This window comes from Trachypithecus francoisi, unplaced genomic scaffold (genome assembly GCF_009764315.1).
Source record: "Trachypithecus francoisi isolate TF-2019V2 unplaced genomic scaffold, Tfra_2.0 Lachesis_group0, whole genome shotgun sequence".
Classification (NCBI taxonomy): domain Eukaryota; kingdom Metazoa; phylum Chordata; class Mammalia; order Primates; family Cercopithecidae; genus Trachypithecus; species Trachypithecus francoisi.
This window is the reverse complement of record NW_022681453.1, coordinates 18,718,794-18,736,579: the sequence shown is the minus strand read 5'-3', so window position 1 is coordinate 18,736,579 and position 17,786 is coordinate 18,718,794. Positions and strand designations below refer to the sequence as shown.

The window sequence follows — 17,786 nt, the reverse complement described above, 5'->3', positions numbered from 1 at the left end:
AAGCTAAAGTACTCAAAATCATGCAGCTAGCAAATTGTGACATTTGAATCTGAATTCAGGAAATCTGTTTCCAAAGCCTGTACACTTAGCCACTATATGATATTCCTCTAAATTCCTCTTATATATTATCTGAATATACAAAAGTGCAAAAACATATGTTCCTAATCTTTGACAAATCAATATTCTTGGGATAACCATAAAAATTAATAATAGAATTTTGCATATTTTGTTCTTTATGAGGAGTCTCAACATGATATGCCATCTTCCATTTACAAATTTAATCTTCCAGGGATTTAAAGGAAGGGATTATATAGCAGAATTTAGAGAACTGTGTCTTGTTTCTCATAAAATCTAGAAATTGTTCATTTCCTAGAGACTTTAAAAAATAAAACATAATCTTATAGTAATACAAAATAGAACTGTTACAAAGCATGTCATCTTCAGTAACTATGCTCTAGCAGAAATGTGTTTAATCTCTTCCTATGAAATGAAACTACTATTATACCAAAGTACGTTTCATTACAGAAAACAAACTATATGGCAAACTTCATCATACATACCCACTTAAGCTGAGTTTTTAATAGGAAAGCAAAAATTATAATATTGTCACTCTATGGTAGTACACACAAAATGACTGAAGCAATTTATCTACAATTATAAAACGCTTCAGTTGTACACTTGAGGAAAGATTCATAGTCAAAATTAACTCAGACACACATACCTTTACCTTTTAGTTTATCCTTATCTTATTAAGTGCCATTTTAACGGAATACTCTAGTTGAATGTTAAATCCTCTCACAGAAAATGCCATGTTTAATGTGGTAGGAAACAACTACAAAACTTTTTGGGGTTTTTGTTTGTTTGTGCTTGTTTTTGTTCTTTTGAGACGGAGTTTCACTCTTGTTGCCCAGACAGGGGTGCTATGTCACGATCTCAGCTCACTGCAGCCTCCACCTCCCAGGTTCAAACAATTCTCCTGCCTGAGCCTCCTGAATACCTGGAATTACAGGCTCCTGCCACCATGCCCAGCTAATTTTTTGTACTTTTAGTAGAGACGGGATTTTGCCACGTTGGCCAGGCTGGTCTTGAACATCTGGCCTCAGGTGATCCACTCACCACGACCTCCCAAAGTGCTGGAATTACAGGCCTGAGCCACCGTGCCCCACCTATAAAGTTTTTTGATGAAGATTTCCTAGTGGCTAGAAAATTCCCTTTTTCTTATTGCCAGAGTAACTCTAAAAATAAAGAATAAAGATGATTCTGGGCAATAAATTCATTTTCTAGCTTATATTAGTTCTTGGCCTTAATTACTATCTTGGCAGAGGGAAAAATATAAATTCTTTGTGTGACCTCTAGTGTGCTTTTGGCTTTTAAAAAATAGTATGTGAAACATAAATAACTATTTAAAATATGACAATCTTTTGTATAAGACCAGTCAAGTGCAGTATCGAGAAGAGGGAACAAGGAGAACAAGGAGTTCAATCTGTAATGACAAATCTTGTTCTGACAGGAATGCATAATATAATGTCAACATTTTCCACAAATGATGGTGCTCAGATAATCTGTTTCACATCAAAACAAGATTACTGGATAGAGAGATTACGGTTTTAACTGCCTCAGAGGAATGGAGTTTTTCTATTCTGGTTCAAATAGAATAATTTAGAATAATTTATTTGACTTTAGAGTAATCAGTTATTGATTCTGCAGTTATCAGTTTCAAAACCATAGCCAAGTTAAGTAAATTCAGACCCTCTTATGTTAACTTTGTAGCATTAACATCAAATCCAAAAAGGATTCTTCAAATTTATGTTACAGTTTTTGGAGTCAATTTAGTTAACACTGCCAATCATAATTAAAATCTCATGCATAAATAATAGCATAGCATAATAGCTATTCATAATAGCATAATAGCATAATTCATGCTAAAAATATCTAAAACCATTATTATTTTTATTAGTAAAAGTTTTTAGTTTTAACAAAAATTTTTGAGACCATCTCTGTCACAAATAAGCTATTTCTTTCCATGAAGCTTAAAATTTAACTTTGTTCATATGGAATGTGGTATCAGGAAGAAAATGTCAATCACATTGACAATTTTTGTCCTAAATTACTGAACATCTGGCAAACATTCCTTTTTAAACCTCTGGTATGTACGACTCTGATATTCACCAGGACTTGCCAAAAACATACAGAGAATTCCATATACCATTTACCTAGCTTCATCCACTGGTAAGATCTTAGGTAACCACAGTACACTGTTAAAACCAAGAAACTGACATTGTTACAATATTATCAACTCCATTACAAAGAAACCACATGTGTAAATTCAAATAGCTATCACCACAATCAGAATTCAGAATGGTGCCATCACCATAAAGACACTCTCTCATATTAAGCCTTAATAGTCACATCCTGACCTCAACCTTAACTCTTGGCAAACACAAATCTGTCTTAATTGCTATAATTCTGTCACTTTGAGAATGTTATGTAAATGGAATCATAGAGTATGCAACCCTTTGAAGTTATTTTTCTTTTTTTTTTTTTTTGAGACGGAGTCTCGCTCTGTCGCCCAGGCTGGAGTGCAGTGGTGTAATCTTGGCTCACTGCAAGCTCCGCCTACAGGGTTCACGCCATTCTCCTGCCTCAGCCTCCTGAGTAGCTGGGACTACAGGCACCTGCCACCACACCTGGCTAATTTTTTGTATTTTTTTTAGTAGAGACGGGGTTTCACCATGTTAGCCAGGATGGTCTCGATCTCCTGACCTCGTGATCCGCCCACCCGCCTCAGCCTCCCAAAGTGCTGGGATTACAGGCGTGAGCCACTGCGCCTGACCAAAGTTACATTTTTTTAAGTAGCATCATGCCCTTGAGATCAATCACTCTAAGTTGCTGGATGTATTAATCATTACTCCTTTTTGTTTCTGAGTAGTATTCCATAGTTTTTTCTTCTACGCACCTACTGAAGGATATTTGGATTGTTTCCAGTTTATGCTATTACAGATAAAGCTTTTATAAACATCCATGTAAAAACTATTATTTGAACAGAAGCTTTCACTTCTCTAGGGTAAAAACAGGACTGTTATGGCTGGGTCATATGTTAAGTATATGTTTAACTTTATAAGAAAAGTCCAAATTTTTCTCCAAGTGGGTGTGCCATTTTACCTTCTAACCAGCAATGTATGAGATCCAGACCCACATCCTTGACATCACTTGGTATTAGCAGTACTTTTTATTTCAGTCATTCTAACAGATATATATTAGTATCTCATTGTAGCAATTATTTGCATTACTCTATTGGCTAATGATATGGCAAAATATTTTCATGTGCTTACTGGCTAGGCACATATCCTCCTTGTCCCTATTCAAGTATTTTGCCCAATTCCTAATTGAGTTGTTGTATTACTGTTCCATTTACAGAGTTCCATAAATATTCTAGATACAAATCTTTTGATGGATATACAATTTTCAAATATTTTCTTCCAGTACTTGGCTTACCTTTTCATCCTTTTAACAGGGTTGTTCAAGAGCAAAAATTTTGGTTTTGATGAAGTCCAATGTATTGCCTTTTTACTTTATGGATCATTTCCTTTAGTGTCATGTCTCCACTTAAGACTAGGTCATGAACGTTTTCTCCTAAAATTTTCTTCTGAAAGTTTTATCATTTTACATTTTACATTTGAGCCTACAATCCATTTTGAGTTAACTTTTTATAAAAAAGGATGAGACTTAGGCAGGTTTCTTTTTTTTTTTCCTTTTGCCTATGAATATCCAACTATTCCAACACCATTTGTTGAAAACACTATCGTTCCTCTACTTAATTGCTTTTGTACCTTTGTCAAAAATCAGTTGTGCACACTTGTGTGAATCTACATCTCAGCTCTTTATCTTGGTCCCCTTAAGTGTCTATCCCTCTGCCAGTACTACTCTGCCTTCATGACTGCATAGTAAGTGTTAAAATTACATTGAGTGATTCTTCCAACTTTATTATTCTTTTCAAAATTGTTTATCTATTTTAGTTCTTTTGCTCTCCCCTAGAAATTTTAGTTTTTTTTTTTTTTTTTTTTTTTGAGACGAGTCTCGCTCTGTCGCCCAGGCTAGAGTGCAGTGGCCGGATCTCAACTCACTGCAAGCTCCGCCTCCCGGGTTTACACCATTCTCCTGCCTCAGCCTCCCGAGTAGCTGGGATTACAGGCGCCCACCACCTCGCCCGGCTAGTTTTTTGCATTTTTTAGTAGAGACGGAATTTCACCATGTTAGCCAGGATGGTCTCAATCTCCTGACCTCGTGATCCGCCTGTCTCGGCCTCCCAGAGTGCTGGGATTACAGGCTTGAGCCACCGTGCCCGGCCGAAATTTTAGTTTTAATTTAAAAAAATAATTTCAACTTTCCCTATAAATTTTAGAATCAGTTTGTCTATTCTAAAAGAATCCTGCCAGGAATGTTTTAGGAATTACATTAAATATACAGATCAATAGTCTGGATAGAACAAATATTTTTAATATGTCTCTTCTAATCCATGAGCATACTGCCTCTCCATTACTTAGGTCTTTTTTAATTAGCATTGTGTAGTTTTCAATATACAGATCTTGTACATGTTCTGTTGGATTTATGCCCAAGTGTTTCTTTTTTTTCCTTCTTCTTCCTTTTTCTTTTTTTTTTTTGGTAGAAATGGGGTCTTGCTATGTTGCCCAGGCTGATCTCAAACTACTGGGCTCAAACAGTATTCCTGCCTCAGTCTCCCAAAGTACTGAGAAGCATGAGACACTGTGCCTGGCCTCATTTTTTCTTGAGCAACTAATAAATGGTACTGTGTTCTAAATTTCAGTTTTCAATTATTCATTGTTATTTGTGGAAATATGATTTTGTGTGTGTGTATGTGTGTGTGTGTGTCTGTGGGTATGTATGTTTGGATATCTGCAACCATAAACTTGCTTATTAATTCTAAGAGGTTTCTTTTTAAACTCTAGTGTCTTCTTGTTTGTAGATTCCTTGGGATCTCCCATGTAGCCAACCATATAATCTGCAAACAGGAAGAATTTTATTTCTTCCTTTCTATCTATATATCTCTCATTTTCTTGCTTTACTCCATTGGTTAAATCTTCCAATATTGCGTTGATAGGAGTGCTGAGAGGTAACATCCTTGCCTTGTTCTCAAATGCAAACTGTCTATCATCATTATGCCATTTGCTGTGGGTTTTTATAAATATCCTTTATCAAGCTGAGGAAGTTTGCTTCTTTGCTAGTTTACTGAGAGTTGTTATCATGAATGGATGTCGAATTTTCTAAAATACTTTTCTGAATCAACTAATGTCATCAGGTGGTTTTTCTTCTTTAGAATGTTAATACAATGGATTATACTACATGATTTTCAAATACTGAACCATCCTTGTATTACCAGAATAAACCCCACTGGCCGTGGTATATTATTATTTTTATATATTGATCAAGTTGTTAATACCTTATTGAGGATGTTTGTGTCTATAGTCATAAGAGCTACTCCGTATTTTTTTTTCTTTTTGTAGTGTCTTTGTCTAACTTTGATATCAAGGTAATAGCAGCCTCATAAGATGAATTAGGAAGTATTCCCTCCTTATCTATTTTCTAGAAGACTCTGTATAAAACTAGTGTCATTTATTTGCCCGGATGGTTCTTTTTAGAAGGATTTTAATTATAAATTCAATTATGTTAACAGTTGCAGGATTTTCAGATTATCTATTTTGTCTTGGGTGAGTTTTGACAATTTATGGTTTTCAAGAATTTGACCTATTCATCTTAAACTATCATTATGTATGTAAAGTTGTTTACAGTATTTTCTTTTTGCCTGCTTAATGTCTGTGATGTCTGTGGTGATATCTCTTTCTTTACTCTTGATATATTGGTAATTAGTATTTTCCCTCATTTTCTTTTTCAGTTTTGCTAGGTGTTTATCAATTTTATTAATCTTTTATAAACCAGTTTTTGCTTTGATTTTCCCTATTACTTTTGTATTTTTTTTTTATTTCATTAATTTCTGCTCTTCATTTTTTCCTTCATTCTGCTTGCTTTGGCTTTTTTTTTTTTTTTGGACAGAGTTTTGCTGTGATGCCCAGGCTGGAGTCCTTTTTTAGTTTCTTACAGTAGAGCAGGAGCTGAAATTGTCTGATTTGAAAACTTGCTTTTTTTTTCCCTATTATTAGGACTTAAAGCATACATTTCCCTTTCAACAATGCTTTTGCAGTATCCCACAGATTTTAATATATTTTCTTTTAAATTCACTTTGATATATCTTTTATTTCTCTCACAGTTTCCTCTTTGACACAGATCATTTAGTAGTGGGTTGTTTAATTTTTAAGGTTTTCCTGGTTTTTTGTTTTTTCTTGTTACTGATTTCTAATTTGTTTCCATTATGGTTAGAATATCCTTTGTATGACTTCAATTACTACAAACTTGTTGAGATTTGTTCTATGAACTAAGATATTGTCTATCTTGGTGAATGAACATGTTTGACTGAAAAGAATCTGTATCCTGATTTTATTAAGTATTCTATAAATTTCAATTAGAGCCTATGGTTGATTGCACTGTTTCGTTCTTCCTTATTCCTGATGACTACTGCCTAGTGGTTATACGGATTACAAAAAGAATGGGTCATTAACCCCCAACTACAACAGTGATTTTTTTCTCTTTTCTCCATTCAGTTCTTTCAGGTTTTGCTTTATTTATTTTGCACCTCTGTTAGATTAAGATTATTCTGTCTTTCCAGTGAATTGATCCTTCTATCATTTTGTATTGTCTCTTTGTCCCTGGTAGTTTTCTTTGCTCTGATATTGAATTTTTCTTATATTAGTACAATTAATAGTATTTATTCACAAATATTATTCATAATATAATGACATGTTATTAATATAATTACCCTGTTTTTCTTTGTTTGCATAGCATATATTTTTCTATCTGTAACCTTTAGCCTCCCTATATCATCATATAGACAAGTGAGTTTGAAGTGAGTTTCATACAAACAACATATAGTTTTTTTATTGTAGAATTCTGCTAAACTCTATCTTGTAATTATTCATATACTAGGACTTAAGTCTGCCATTTTTGTATTTACTTTTGTGTTTGCTCCCTCTATTTTACCTGCCTCTATGTCCCCTTTCTTATTTTTCTTTTTTTTTTTTTTTGAGACGGAGTCTCACTCTGTCGCCCAGACTGGAGTGCAGTGGCTGGATCTCAGCTCACTGCAAGCTCCGCCTCCCGGGTTTACACCATTCTCCTGCCTCAGCCTCCCGAGTAGGTGGGACTACAGGTGCCCGCCACCTCGCCCAGCTAGTTTTTTGTATTTTTTTAGTAGAGGCAGGGTTTCACCCCCTTTCTTATTTTTCTGTAGGTTATTTGAACATTTTTAGTATTCTATTTTGATTTATAGTACTTTTTATTATATCACTTTATATAATATCTTAATGATTGCTCTAGAGATTGCAATAGACATATGGAGCTGCTCAGTCTACCAGTATTAATTTTTGTTACTGTTGTTTTTCGAGACAGAGTCTCGCTCTGTCGCCCAGGCTGGAGTGCACTGGCGTGATCTCGGCTCACTGTAAGCTCTGCCTCCCTGGTTCACAACATTCTCCTGCCTCAGCCTCACGAGTAGCTTGGGACTACAGACACACGCCACCACATCCGGCTAATTTTTTTATATTTTTAGTAGAGACAGGGTTTCACCGTGTTAGCTAGGATGGTCTCGATCTCCTGACCTCATGATTTGCCCACTTTGGCCTCCCAAAGTGCTGGGATTACAGGCGTAAGCCACCACATCCGGCCAACAGTTTTCTTAAATATTAATTCAACATACCCTGAGAATTGTATCAACATTATAATTTTTGCTTTGTATTATCAAACATAACTTTAAAAACTGAAGAGAGAATTAATCTACCCTTTCCATTGCTTTCTTCATTCCTAATGTTCCAAGCATCCTGTTGTCACTTCCTTTCTTTCTGAACAACTTCCTTTATAGTCATTCTTTTAGAACCAATCTCCTGTCAACAAATTTTCTTACTTTCCTCCTTCTGATATGGGTTGATTACCCATTCATTCTTGAAGCATATTTTCGCTGGATACACAATTCAGGATAATCTGCTTTTTTGTTGTTGTTGTTGTTGTTTTTAAATTTAAGCAGTTGAAAAATGATGGGATACTTCCCGTCTGCCATACTTTCTGATGAGAAACCTGTTATTCAAATTGTTGTCACAGGTAATGTGTTAAATGTCCTCTAGCTACTTTCAAGATTTCTTCTCTGGCTTTAATTTTCAGAATTTGGACTATGATGTGTCCGAGTATGGATTTCTTTGGGGTTTTCCCATTTGGAGTTCACTAAGCTTCCTGAATCTAAAATGCTTATGTCTTCTGCCAAACTGGTAAATTTCAGCCATTATTTCATGTAAAAAAAAGAAAAAAAATTTTTTTTTTTTTTACTCCACATCCTGTCCTCTCTATCTAGTATTCTGAGGCTACAGTGTTACATCTTATCTTATTGTCCCATAGGTCTCTGGAAGCAGAGCTCATTTTTTCTATTTTTCTCTCCATCATTTGTACTGGAGAATTTCTAGTGAACTATCTTCAAATTGACCAATTCATTTCTCTATAATTTCTATAGGCTGCTATTGAGCTCATATATTTTTTTAATTTTGGTTATTGTATATTTCAGTTCTATCATTTTCATTTGGTTCTTTATAGTTTCTACTTTGTTCCTAAGGTTGTCTATGTTTGTTTCAAGAGTGTTTGTAATTGCTTGTTGAAGCATTTTTACAAAAGCTGTTTAAACGTCCTTGTCGATCATTCCACATCTGTGTCATCTCAGTATCAGCATCTGCTGAGTTTAGATTTTCCTGATTTTTCATATGACAAGTAATTCTGGGCCATATCCTGAACATTATTGTACTATGACACTCTGGTTCCTATTTAAATCATATATTTTAGCAAGTAGTCAACCTGCTTAAAACTGCAACCTTCTCACCTTTATGAGCTGTGGATGAATGTCAATCTAGTTATAAAAATCTCTGCAGTGCTTTTCTAATTTCCCTCATTTGTGTTATGTAGATGATATAACTTCACCCCACTATCTCCTCAGTTTGGGTTTGGGTGGGGACAAGCACTGCCTCATTTTAGCAGGGCAAGGATGGAAGACAGGGTACTATCCCACAGGGTCTGCCTCGTCAATGCAGTGGGGAAGGGAGGGTGGAAGTCAGAGTCTTGCCCACAGACTCAGCTGGGGAAAGCACAACAAGGAAAGTAGAAGTCAAGAGTTCCAACCACAAATTTCTCATGGAAAGTTACTTCCTCCTTACTTCATATTCCGCTGAGGTGGGGCACCACTTCATTACTATAGGGTAGGGGGTGAAAGTCTAATTTTCTGGGTTCCTCCTGGCCACCCGCCCCCACATTTTTCCAGATTTGTCCAGTTCATTCCACAGCCTCCACTGGAGAGGGGCATCCTCTTGTTACTGTAGGAGGGGGAGGATGTATGTATAAAACAGCACTGGTTATGGATGCCACTGCTGAAATGCCTGTTAGAGTAGGAGAGAAATACAGCTTTTATTGTGTGTTCTCTTAGAGAGCAGTAAATTATTACTAAAAAAGTTTCTGTCTTTTGGGGCTATCCTTTGGCTAGAGAGAACAGGCTTTCCTTGGCACTAATTTTCGTTTGTTGGTTTCTACCCACTGGCATTTCCAAGTTGTGTGCCTCTCTAGAGACAAGGTCAGGATATATGAAGGTAAAGAAAAGGAAAAGGGAAAGAGAGAGAGAGAGAGAGAATTCATGTGATCCTGAGCCCCCAAATCCCTTGGCAGTTCTTTCTCTTTTTTCTAACTTTGAGTTTTCCAGGAGGTGAATTATGTGTTTTCTCCAGGGCTTTTTGTTGTATTAGTAGAAGTAAAATAAAATGTGTTTACTCCATATTGTCCAGAGTTCAAACCCTGTCACTTATTTTTAGTGTAGATATTATGATTATTTCTACATCTTATCACTCTCTACTTTCTAAGTTTTCTGAGAACTTTATTACTTTTTTATTAGGTTTCCATTACTTTTTTTTTTTAAGAGACAGGGTCTCATTCCTTAGCCTCCCAAGTAGCTAGGACTACAGGCACACACCACCATACCCAACTAAATTTTTAATTTTGTGTAGAGATGGTGGTCCCTAAGGTGGTTTCAAACTCCTGGCCTTAAGCAATCCTCCTGCCTCAGCTTCCCAAAGCACTAGGATTACAGGTGTGAGCCACCATGACTGGCTTTTATTACATTTTCTATTTATTTATTGGGCCAGCAAAGTGTCAGATATGATATATCCTTGAAGCTTAGTAGCTGCTAAAAACTGTTAACACAATTTATTGGCCTTTATATCCACCATTAGGTTCACAAAAGATAAACATAAATAACTCTCAAGTTGGTTCATTTGTTCTGTAAGTATGTATTTTATGAAAGCATCTGGGGACACAACAATGAGTAAGACAGCTAAGATCCCTGGTGCTATGTAACATATTCCAGCGACTGGAGTAGAGAAACTACAGGCATATGAACAATAATGTGTGCTCCTCAGGTTGAAAAAACTCAGTCTGCTATGTTTCAGTAAATACTAAGAATATACATTTGATAAACTGCAAATATTCAGAAATCTAAAACTGCATACTTAGCACAGGTTAATATTTTTACTTGGTACACTAAACTTTAATGATCCAATAAACCAGTAATCAACTACTTACCACATACAACTGTTTCCACAAACTTGCCCATTCTTGTAGAGTTGCTGTAACCTCAGTCACAATAGAATCTTCAAGTGGAACCACAGTTTCATACTGCCTAGAACCAGAGCCACAAAAGACAGCCACATTATCTCTGAAAATAATCTCAGCAAATTGTTTCCTGTCTTTTACTTGTTTAACTCACATTTTAAATTTATGCAAACAAAAAGTACATCTAATTGATCAAAGACCTTTTTATAATGATATACTGCAACAGTGAAAGTGAACTGAATTAAAGAGATTTGGGTTTTACTGTATAAGTCCTCAGTTTTACTTTTTATAATAGTATCCTTAAAACACACTTTTTAAAGAACAGTCTCTAAGCTTTTTTCCTTCAAGGAAAACCCATGATACTACCCAAGTCTTGCTCAGATTAATTTCTTAAAATTATTTATGTCCTTTAACATTTTTCTGCATGAAAGTTTGCTCATACCCTTGGTTAAAAAAAAAGATCTGGAAAAATGTGGGGAGTTGTGGCAGGGAGGAACCCACACAATTAAACTTTGAAAAGTTTAATGCATACTCCCTTATATTGGTATTGTATTTCTTGCAACATAATGTCAGCAGAGTAATTCTAAGTCTGGTAGAGGAATTCTGAACCTGGTAACAGAAAGGTGCTTGGATTCTCTCTGACTACTTCATAAGCAGTATCCACTATAATGCCAGTCCCTGTGCCAACTGTCAAAAATTTATCAGTGAACAAAAATGAACAGGATTACTATCTTCAGAAAGCTCTTGGTCTGGATAGGGAATCAGACAGACATGGACAGTAATAAATCTAAAATGAAAATGAAAAGGTACTGATGTGGTTTGGCTGTGTCCCCACCCAAATCTCATCTTGACTTGTAGCTCCCATAATTCCCATGTGTTGTGGGAGAGACCGGGTGAGAGGTAATTGAATCATGGGGGCGGGTCTTTCCCAAGCTGTTCTCATAATAGTGAATGAGTCTCACAAGATCTGATGGTTTTTATAAAGAGGAGTTCCCGAGGACATGCTCTCTTGTCTGCTGCCATTAAGATGTGACTTTGCCAGGAAACAACAGGTGTTGGAGAGGATGTGGAGAAATAGGAACACTTTTACACTGTTGGTGGGATTGTAAACTAGTTCAACCATTATGGAAAACAGTATGGCAATTCCTCAAGGATCTAGAACTAGACGTACCATATGACCCAGCCATCCCACTACTGGGTATATACCCAAAGGATTATAAATTAATCTACTACAAAGACACATGCACACGTATGTTTATTGCGGCACTACTCACAATAGCAAAGACTTGGAATCAACCCAAATGTCCATCTGTGACAGAGTGGATTAAGAAAATGTGGCACATACACACCATGGAATACTATGCAGCCATAAAAAAGGATGAGTTTGCGTCCTTTGTAGGGACATGGATGCAGCTGGAAACCATCATTCTTAGCAAACTATCACAAGAAGAGAAAACCAAACACTGCATGTTCTCACTCATAGGTGGGAACTGAACAATGAGATCACTTGGACTTGGGAAGGGGAACATCACATACTGGGGCCTATCATGGGGAGGGGGGAGGAGGGAGGGATTGCATTGGGGAGTTATACATGATATAATGATGAATTGATGGGTGCTGACGAGTTGATGGGTGCAGCACACAACATGGCATAAGTATACATATGTAACAAACCTGCACGTTATGCACATGTACCCTAGAACTTAAAGTATAAAAAAAAAAAAAAAAAAAAGATGTGACTTTGCTCCTCGTTTGCCTTCCACTATGATTGCAAGGTCTCCCCAGCCACATGGAACTGTGAGTCCATTAAATCTCTTCTTTATAAATTACCCAGTCTCAGATATGTCTTTATTAGCAGCATGAGAACAGACTAATACAGGTACAATGAAAGATTTTTAGCTGTGGTATACAATTTACAATGAGCAGATCAATAAACTCTTCTCTGAAGAAGTGTCAAGGCCCAATATATGCAAAAAAATCATGACATGAAAAGTGTGTGCAGAGGGAGAAAACGAGTTATGGTGCCACCTGCAAATGAGAAAAGTATGTAAGATGTCACTGAGTTGGAAAACAATTTCACACATCCAAGATGAAAAAAAGCTGGTATGACTGGGACCAGCTCTCATAGGACCTTTTCAAAAGACAGTAAAAATTCCAGATCTTAACACAAGTAACCTGAAAGAAAAGTTACTGAAAGCAGGAAGACTAACTTGATAATATTTCTATAATGTCTATACCAATGTTGAGGGTTAACAAAATACTTTATATGACCAAAGATTTGATAAACTGATATACTGAGGTAACTTATACCCATTTATTAGCCAAGGGGAATATCATCCATCTGAAAAAAAAAAAGTCCAGGAAAATATATTCCACAAAATTAGCATTAAGTATTATTTGTTTCCACAAGAAGCAGCTGACAAAGCACCACTGTGTTCAAAGATGACTCAGTGCATTAATATTGAGCATCAATGAACATATAAGTTATCTGATTATGCCTTATGGTTTTACTGTGTTCTTATTTTGTGTGACTTACCCCCACAGATTACAAAAAGTCACCTTGAAATAATGCCATGGCATTATCTATATCCATCAAATTTACAAGCTCATTAATATAAAAGCCTTCATCAAGGGCTTGTTAAGAGTAAAATGTGACAAAGGTAATATCAGCAAGATGACAGAAGAGGTGCTTTCTACTGTCACATGCCCCCAAGAAGTATCAATTTTGACAACAACTTGTGGACAAGAGCACCTTTGTGGGAGTCTAGGAATCCCACAGAAAAGTTTCAGCACACTACTGAGGCAAAAAACCCAAAATAGACGCAGTGGAGAGAGTAAGAAGTTTCATTTTACCTGCATCGCCCCTCCCACAAAGCAGCACAGCTCACAAGAGAAACTCCATAACCCTGCAGTTTCTCACAGCGGAAAGTAAAAGCACAATGATTAGGCACCCGGCTCCACCAGCCATGTAAGACACTGCCCAAGAGACTCACTTTTCTCACCCCACCCCGCATATTGTGGTGATCAGCATGCTGAGTATTTAGGGAAGATGGGAGCAGGAAAATAACTGTGGTTTAATTTACTTTCATTTTTTGAAATAGATCATATTGATCTTCTCAGATGAAAAAGAGGAAGCTAATGATAAATGTCATAAGAAAGTCATAATGACTTGCTACACAAATTTGAATTTAATCAGAAGACATCCTTTATTTCTTCAAGCTACTGGTTAAAAGTTGCAATTTCTGAAGTTATTTCCATATACTACATCTTAAGAATGCTGCGGAGATAATTAGGAGATGTACAGAAACAATCAGGGAAATCACAATCTTAGTAACAAAACTTAAACATAAAGCACAAATAGATGCTATATGTGTGACATCAACTATAACATCTAATGTTCTAAAAAGGTTCACTGTGAGCTGTTGCAGACAAAGATTCATGAAGAAAGTGAAGTTACTAGAAGAGGTTTGCATCTGAAAGGCAAGCAGGTGGAGAGAGAGTCCTAAAGACCATACTATGCTATAAAAAGTGGTATAGAAAAAATAATGAGCAAGGCATATTAAAGAGAATTCATGCTACTGATGGCAGCAGGCCGTCTGTAGTGGGGAGGCGTGGGCAGTGGAGGCAGGAGTGGCTGCAGGAGCAGCAATAGCTGTGGTGAGTCTCCCGTGCCCTACCTCCAGGAGGCAGCTGACTGCACTGCCCTTACCCTTACACAGCCCGGCAGGACCCAGCCCCAGGCCCGGAGCCTCTGTGGCTCCACAACCTCTCCCCAAGTCACTGCTCTCTCCTGCCACTGCTACAGGGAGGGTGACAGGAGAAGGCAGTGCTGGGGCCACGCTTCAGGGGCCAGGGAAGTAAGAGTGGTGCCCACTTCGGGGATCAGCCAGCAGTGCAGTCACCATGCCCACCTCGCAGAGAGCACTGGGTTCCTGCACCTCTGGAGGAGGCTGTCTGCACAGGCCCGCCCAGGGTTGCATGCCCAGGGTCGCATCCCCAGGGTCTACCCCATATGGGTCTGCACAGTATCACTCCCACTGGCTGGCCCAAGGCCTGCGATCCACTCCCAGAGATGCCCACCCTGGGCAGGGCCCCAAGCCAGGTAAGGGGGAGCTCTGGGCCGCCCCTGAGCACTGGAGCCACCGAGGGAGCTCAGGGAGACGTTGCCCCTGCCCTGGACACTGGCCGGGGCCCAGCAAGGACCTGGAGCCCCAGCCCCAGGCTGTGAGGGAACACAGCAGGGGCTGCATGCTCCAGGGGGCCAGGAGCTACAGGTAGCAGCCCCACCGTTTTGGGCACGGCTGCAGCTGCCCAAGTCAGGGTTGTGGACCTGGGCCTCCCTGGGCTCTTGGGGGGCAAGGAGTAGGCAGGAGCCTTGCACCAGTGAGGCTGCAGCCGCCCAAGTCGGGGCTGTGGATCCGGACCTCTGCACTCACTGCAAGGCTGTGAGATTTTAAATTTGACACTATGGAAATAGGGAAACATGAGTGATGTTAAAGGAGTGTTGTGTTTTAGTAAGATTAATGCAGAAATGATATGCAAGAGAAAGTAAAATACAATTTCCTTGGAGTTTCATCTATTAGGTCTTTGGCTACTTTAATCATTAAGATCTATAAACAGGCCGGGCGCAGTGGCTCAAGCCTGTAATCCCAGCACTTTAGGAGGCCGAGAAGGGCGGATCACGAGGTCAGGAGATCAAGACCATCCTGGCTAACATGGTGAAACCCCGTCTCTACTAAAAAATACAAAAATCTAGCCGGGCGAGGTGGCGGGCGCCTGTAGTCCCAGCTACTCGGGAGGCTGAGGCGGGAGAATGGCGTAAATGTGGGAGGCAGAGCTTGCAGTGAGCTGAGATCCAGCCACTGCACTCCAGCCTGGGCAACAGAGCGAGACTCCGTCTCAAAAAAAAAAAAAAAAAAAGATCTATAAACAACTGAGATTGTTCCTATCTTACAGTTCTAAGACATAGGACTTATGATAATTTGGCCTCACCTGCTAAAGTTTCCTCACTTCCTAGCTATGCTACTTTAGTAAAGGTATTTGAACTCTCACAGCCTTGCCTTCCTCATCGGGAATAAGTGGATAATTCCACTACGAATCTGGGATACCAAAGTGTGATGTGGTTAAGTGTGAAGTACCAAATAAAATGATTAATATATAGGATATTTAATAAATGGTAGCTATTGTTGACTCTCAATCTTTAATTTTCATTGCTTACAATTAAGCAAAGAGTTTCTAGACTCAAATGTCAAAATCAGCTAGATTTTATATTGTACTTTAAATATATTTTTTACTGACACCTTATCAAAATAGCTCAGTAAATTCTTATTTTGACATATTTCCTCAGCTCCAAAGACACAGCAATTATAGGTAAAATATAAATATTTTTGAGATCCAAAATAAAATAAATATCTCAACACAGCAACAACAGAACAACAATGGCAACAACAAAAACACAGCAGCGAACGAGGGTGAAATCACAGGTCTTCTAGATTCTGAAGTCAAAAGCCAGCACTGGTGACTAGGAACTTAGGGGGATAACAAGGAGGAAAAAAGTGCTCAAAATGAGATGGGAACCAAGGCCAGATTCACTGGTTGAAGTTTGGGAAAAGAAAGCCAACATGAGGCACAACACCAACTGCTATTAAACCTCATTTAGGACTATGGTTTTCAGCAAGCTGCAGGACTAAGGAGACTGGACCTTAAGCAGCCCCCTCCCCACTTCAGCCAAGGGTCAGAATCTACCACAGCCCCAATGTCACTGTGGGGAAGAAGCTCTAAAATGCTGCTGAAGGACCTGGTTCCACACTGGAGGTTAGGGGACAGATAGCAGTAATTGCTCAAGCACTAGACAGATATGCTCAGAGGGAAAAACGGAGAGGGGAAACAAAATCATCCACTTCTGAAAACCAAAATTCTACAATTCATGAAGACTCTATTATGTTAAAAGGCTTAAAAATAACACAAATGCTGTTCCACTTACAACGGGGTTACAACCTCATAAACCCGTTGTAAGTTGAAAATATCATGAAGTCAAAGATGCATTTAATACACCCAACCTGCCAAACATCCATAGCTTAGCCTATCCTCCTTTAAATGTACTCAGAACACTTATATTACCCTATTGTTTGGCAGAATCATCTAACAAAAAGTGTACTGTATAATAAAGTGTTAAATATTTCAAATAACTTGTTGAACACTGTACTGACAGTGAAAAACACAATGTTTGTACAGGTACCCAAAGTATGGTTTCTACTGAATGCGTATCACTTTCTCACCACTGTAAAGTAGAAAAATCTTAAGGCAAACCATCATACGCTGGGAGCCATCTGTAAATCCTTTTCAGATAAAATTAACTTTATGAAATGGCCTGATAAACATTTTTAAATGTTTAGGATGCCTAGAGAAATGAAAAGAATCACTTCCATTTCAGAAAGGAAAAAGTATGAAACAGAACCAAGCATAAATAAAACAAGAAATGATGATATGCAATAGAATCAATTAGGAAACTTGCAAACGAAAATTATTAAGACTCAAGTGTCCATCAATAGATGAATGGAAAATTTAAATGTGGTCTATATAAGTGCAATGGAATATTATTCAACCTTAAAAAGGAATGAAATTCTAATACATTCGACAACATGGATGAATCATCAAAGCACTATGCTAGTGAAATACGCTAAATACAAAAAGACAAATGTTATGATTCCATTTATATTAGGTACCTAGAATATGAAAATTCATACAGACAGAAAGTAGAATAGAGATTACCAGGGGCTGGGTAGAGGGAGAACGGGGAGTAACTGTTTAATAGGGACAGAGATTCTTTTGGCAATAATGAAAGTTCTGGAGATGAATTGTGATAACAGCTGCACAACATTGTGAATGTATTTGATGCCACTGGGTTGTACACTTAAAGAACTGAAATGGTAAACTTTTTATTATATATATATTTCACCACAATAAAATCACACAAAAACATTGCCAATGAAAAAAGAAAACCTCAATAGAGAGGATATATGTTAGAA

At 37.8% G+C, this 17,786-nt stretch overlaps 1 protein-coding gene across 8 annotated transcripts in view; it reads right to left on the bottom strand.

Moving 5' to 3' along the window:
* Nucleotides 1–17,786, bottom strand: part of DOCK3 (dedicator of cytokinesis 3) — a 735,684-nt gene that overhangs the window by 500,267 nt on the left and 217,631 nt on the right. For all 8 annotated transcript variants that reach the window (XM_033208879.1, XM_033208884.1, XM_033208901.1 and 5 more), the window contains exon 5: nt 10,729–10,825. In XM_033208879.1, coding sequence (XP_033064770.1) covers nt 10,729–10,825 — 97 coding nt within the window. The remainder of the gene's footprint in view (nt 1–10,728; nt 10,826–17,786) is intronic.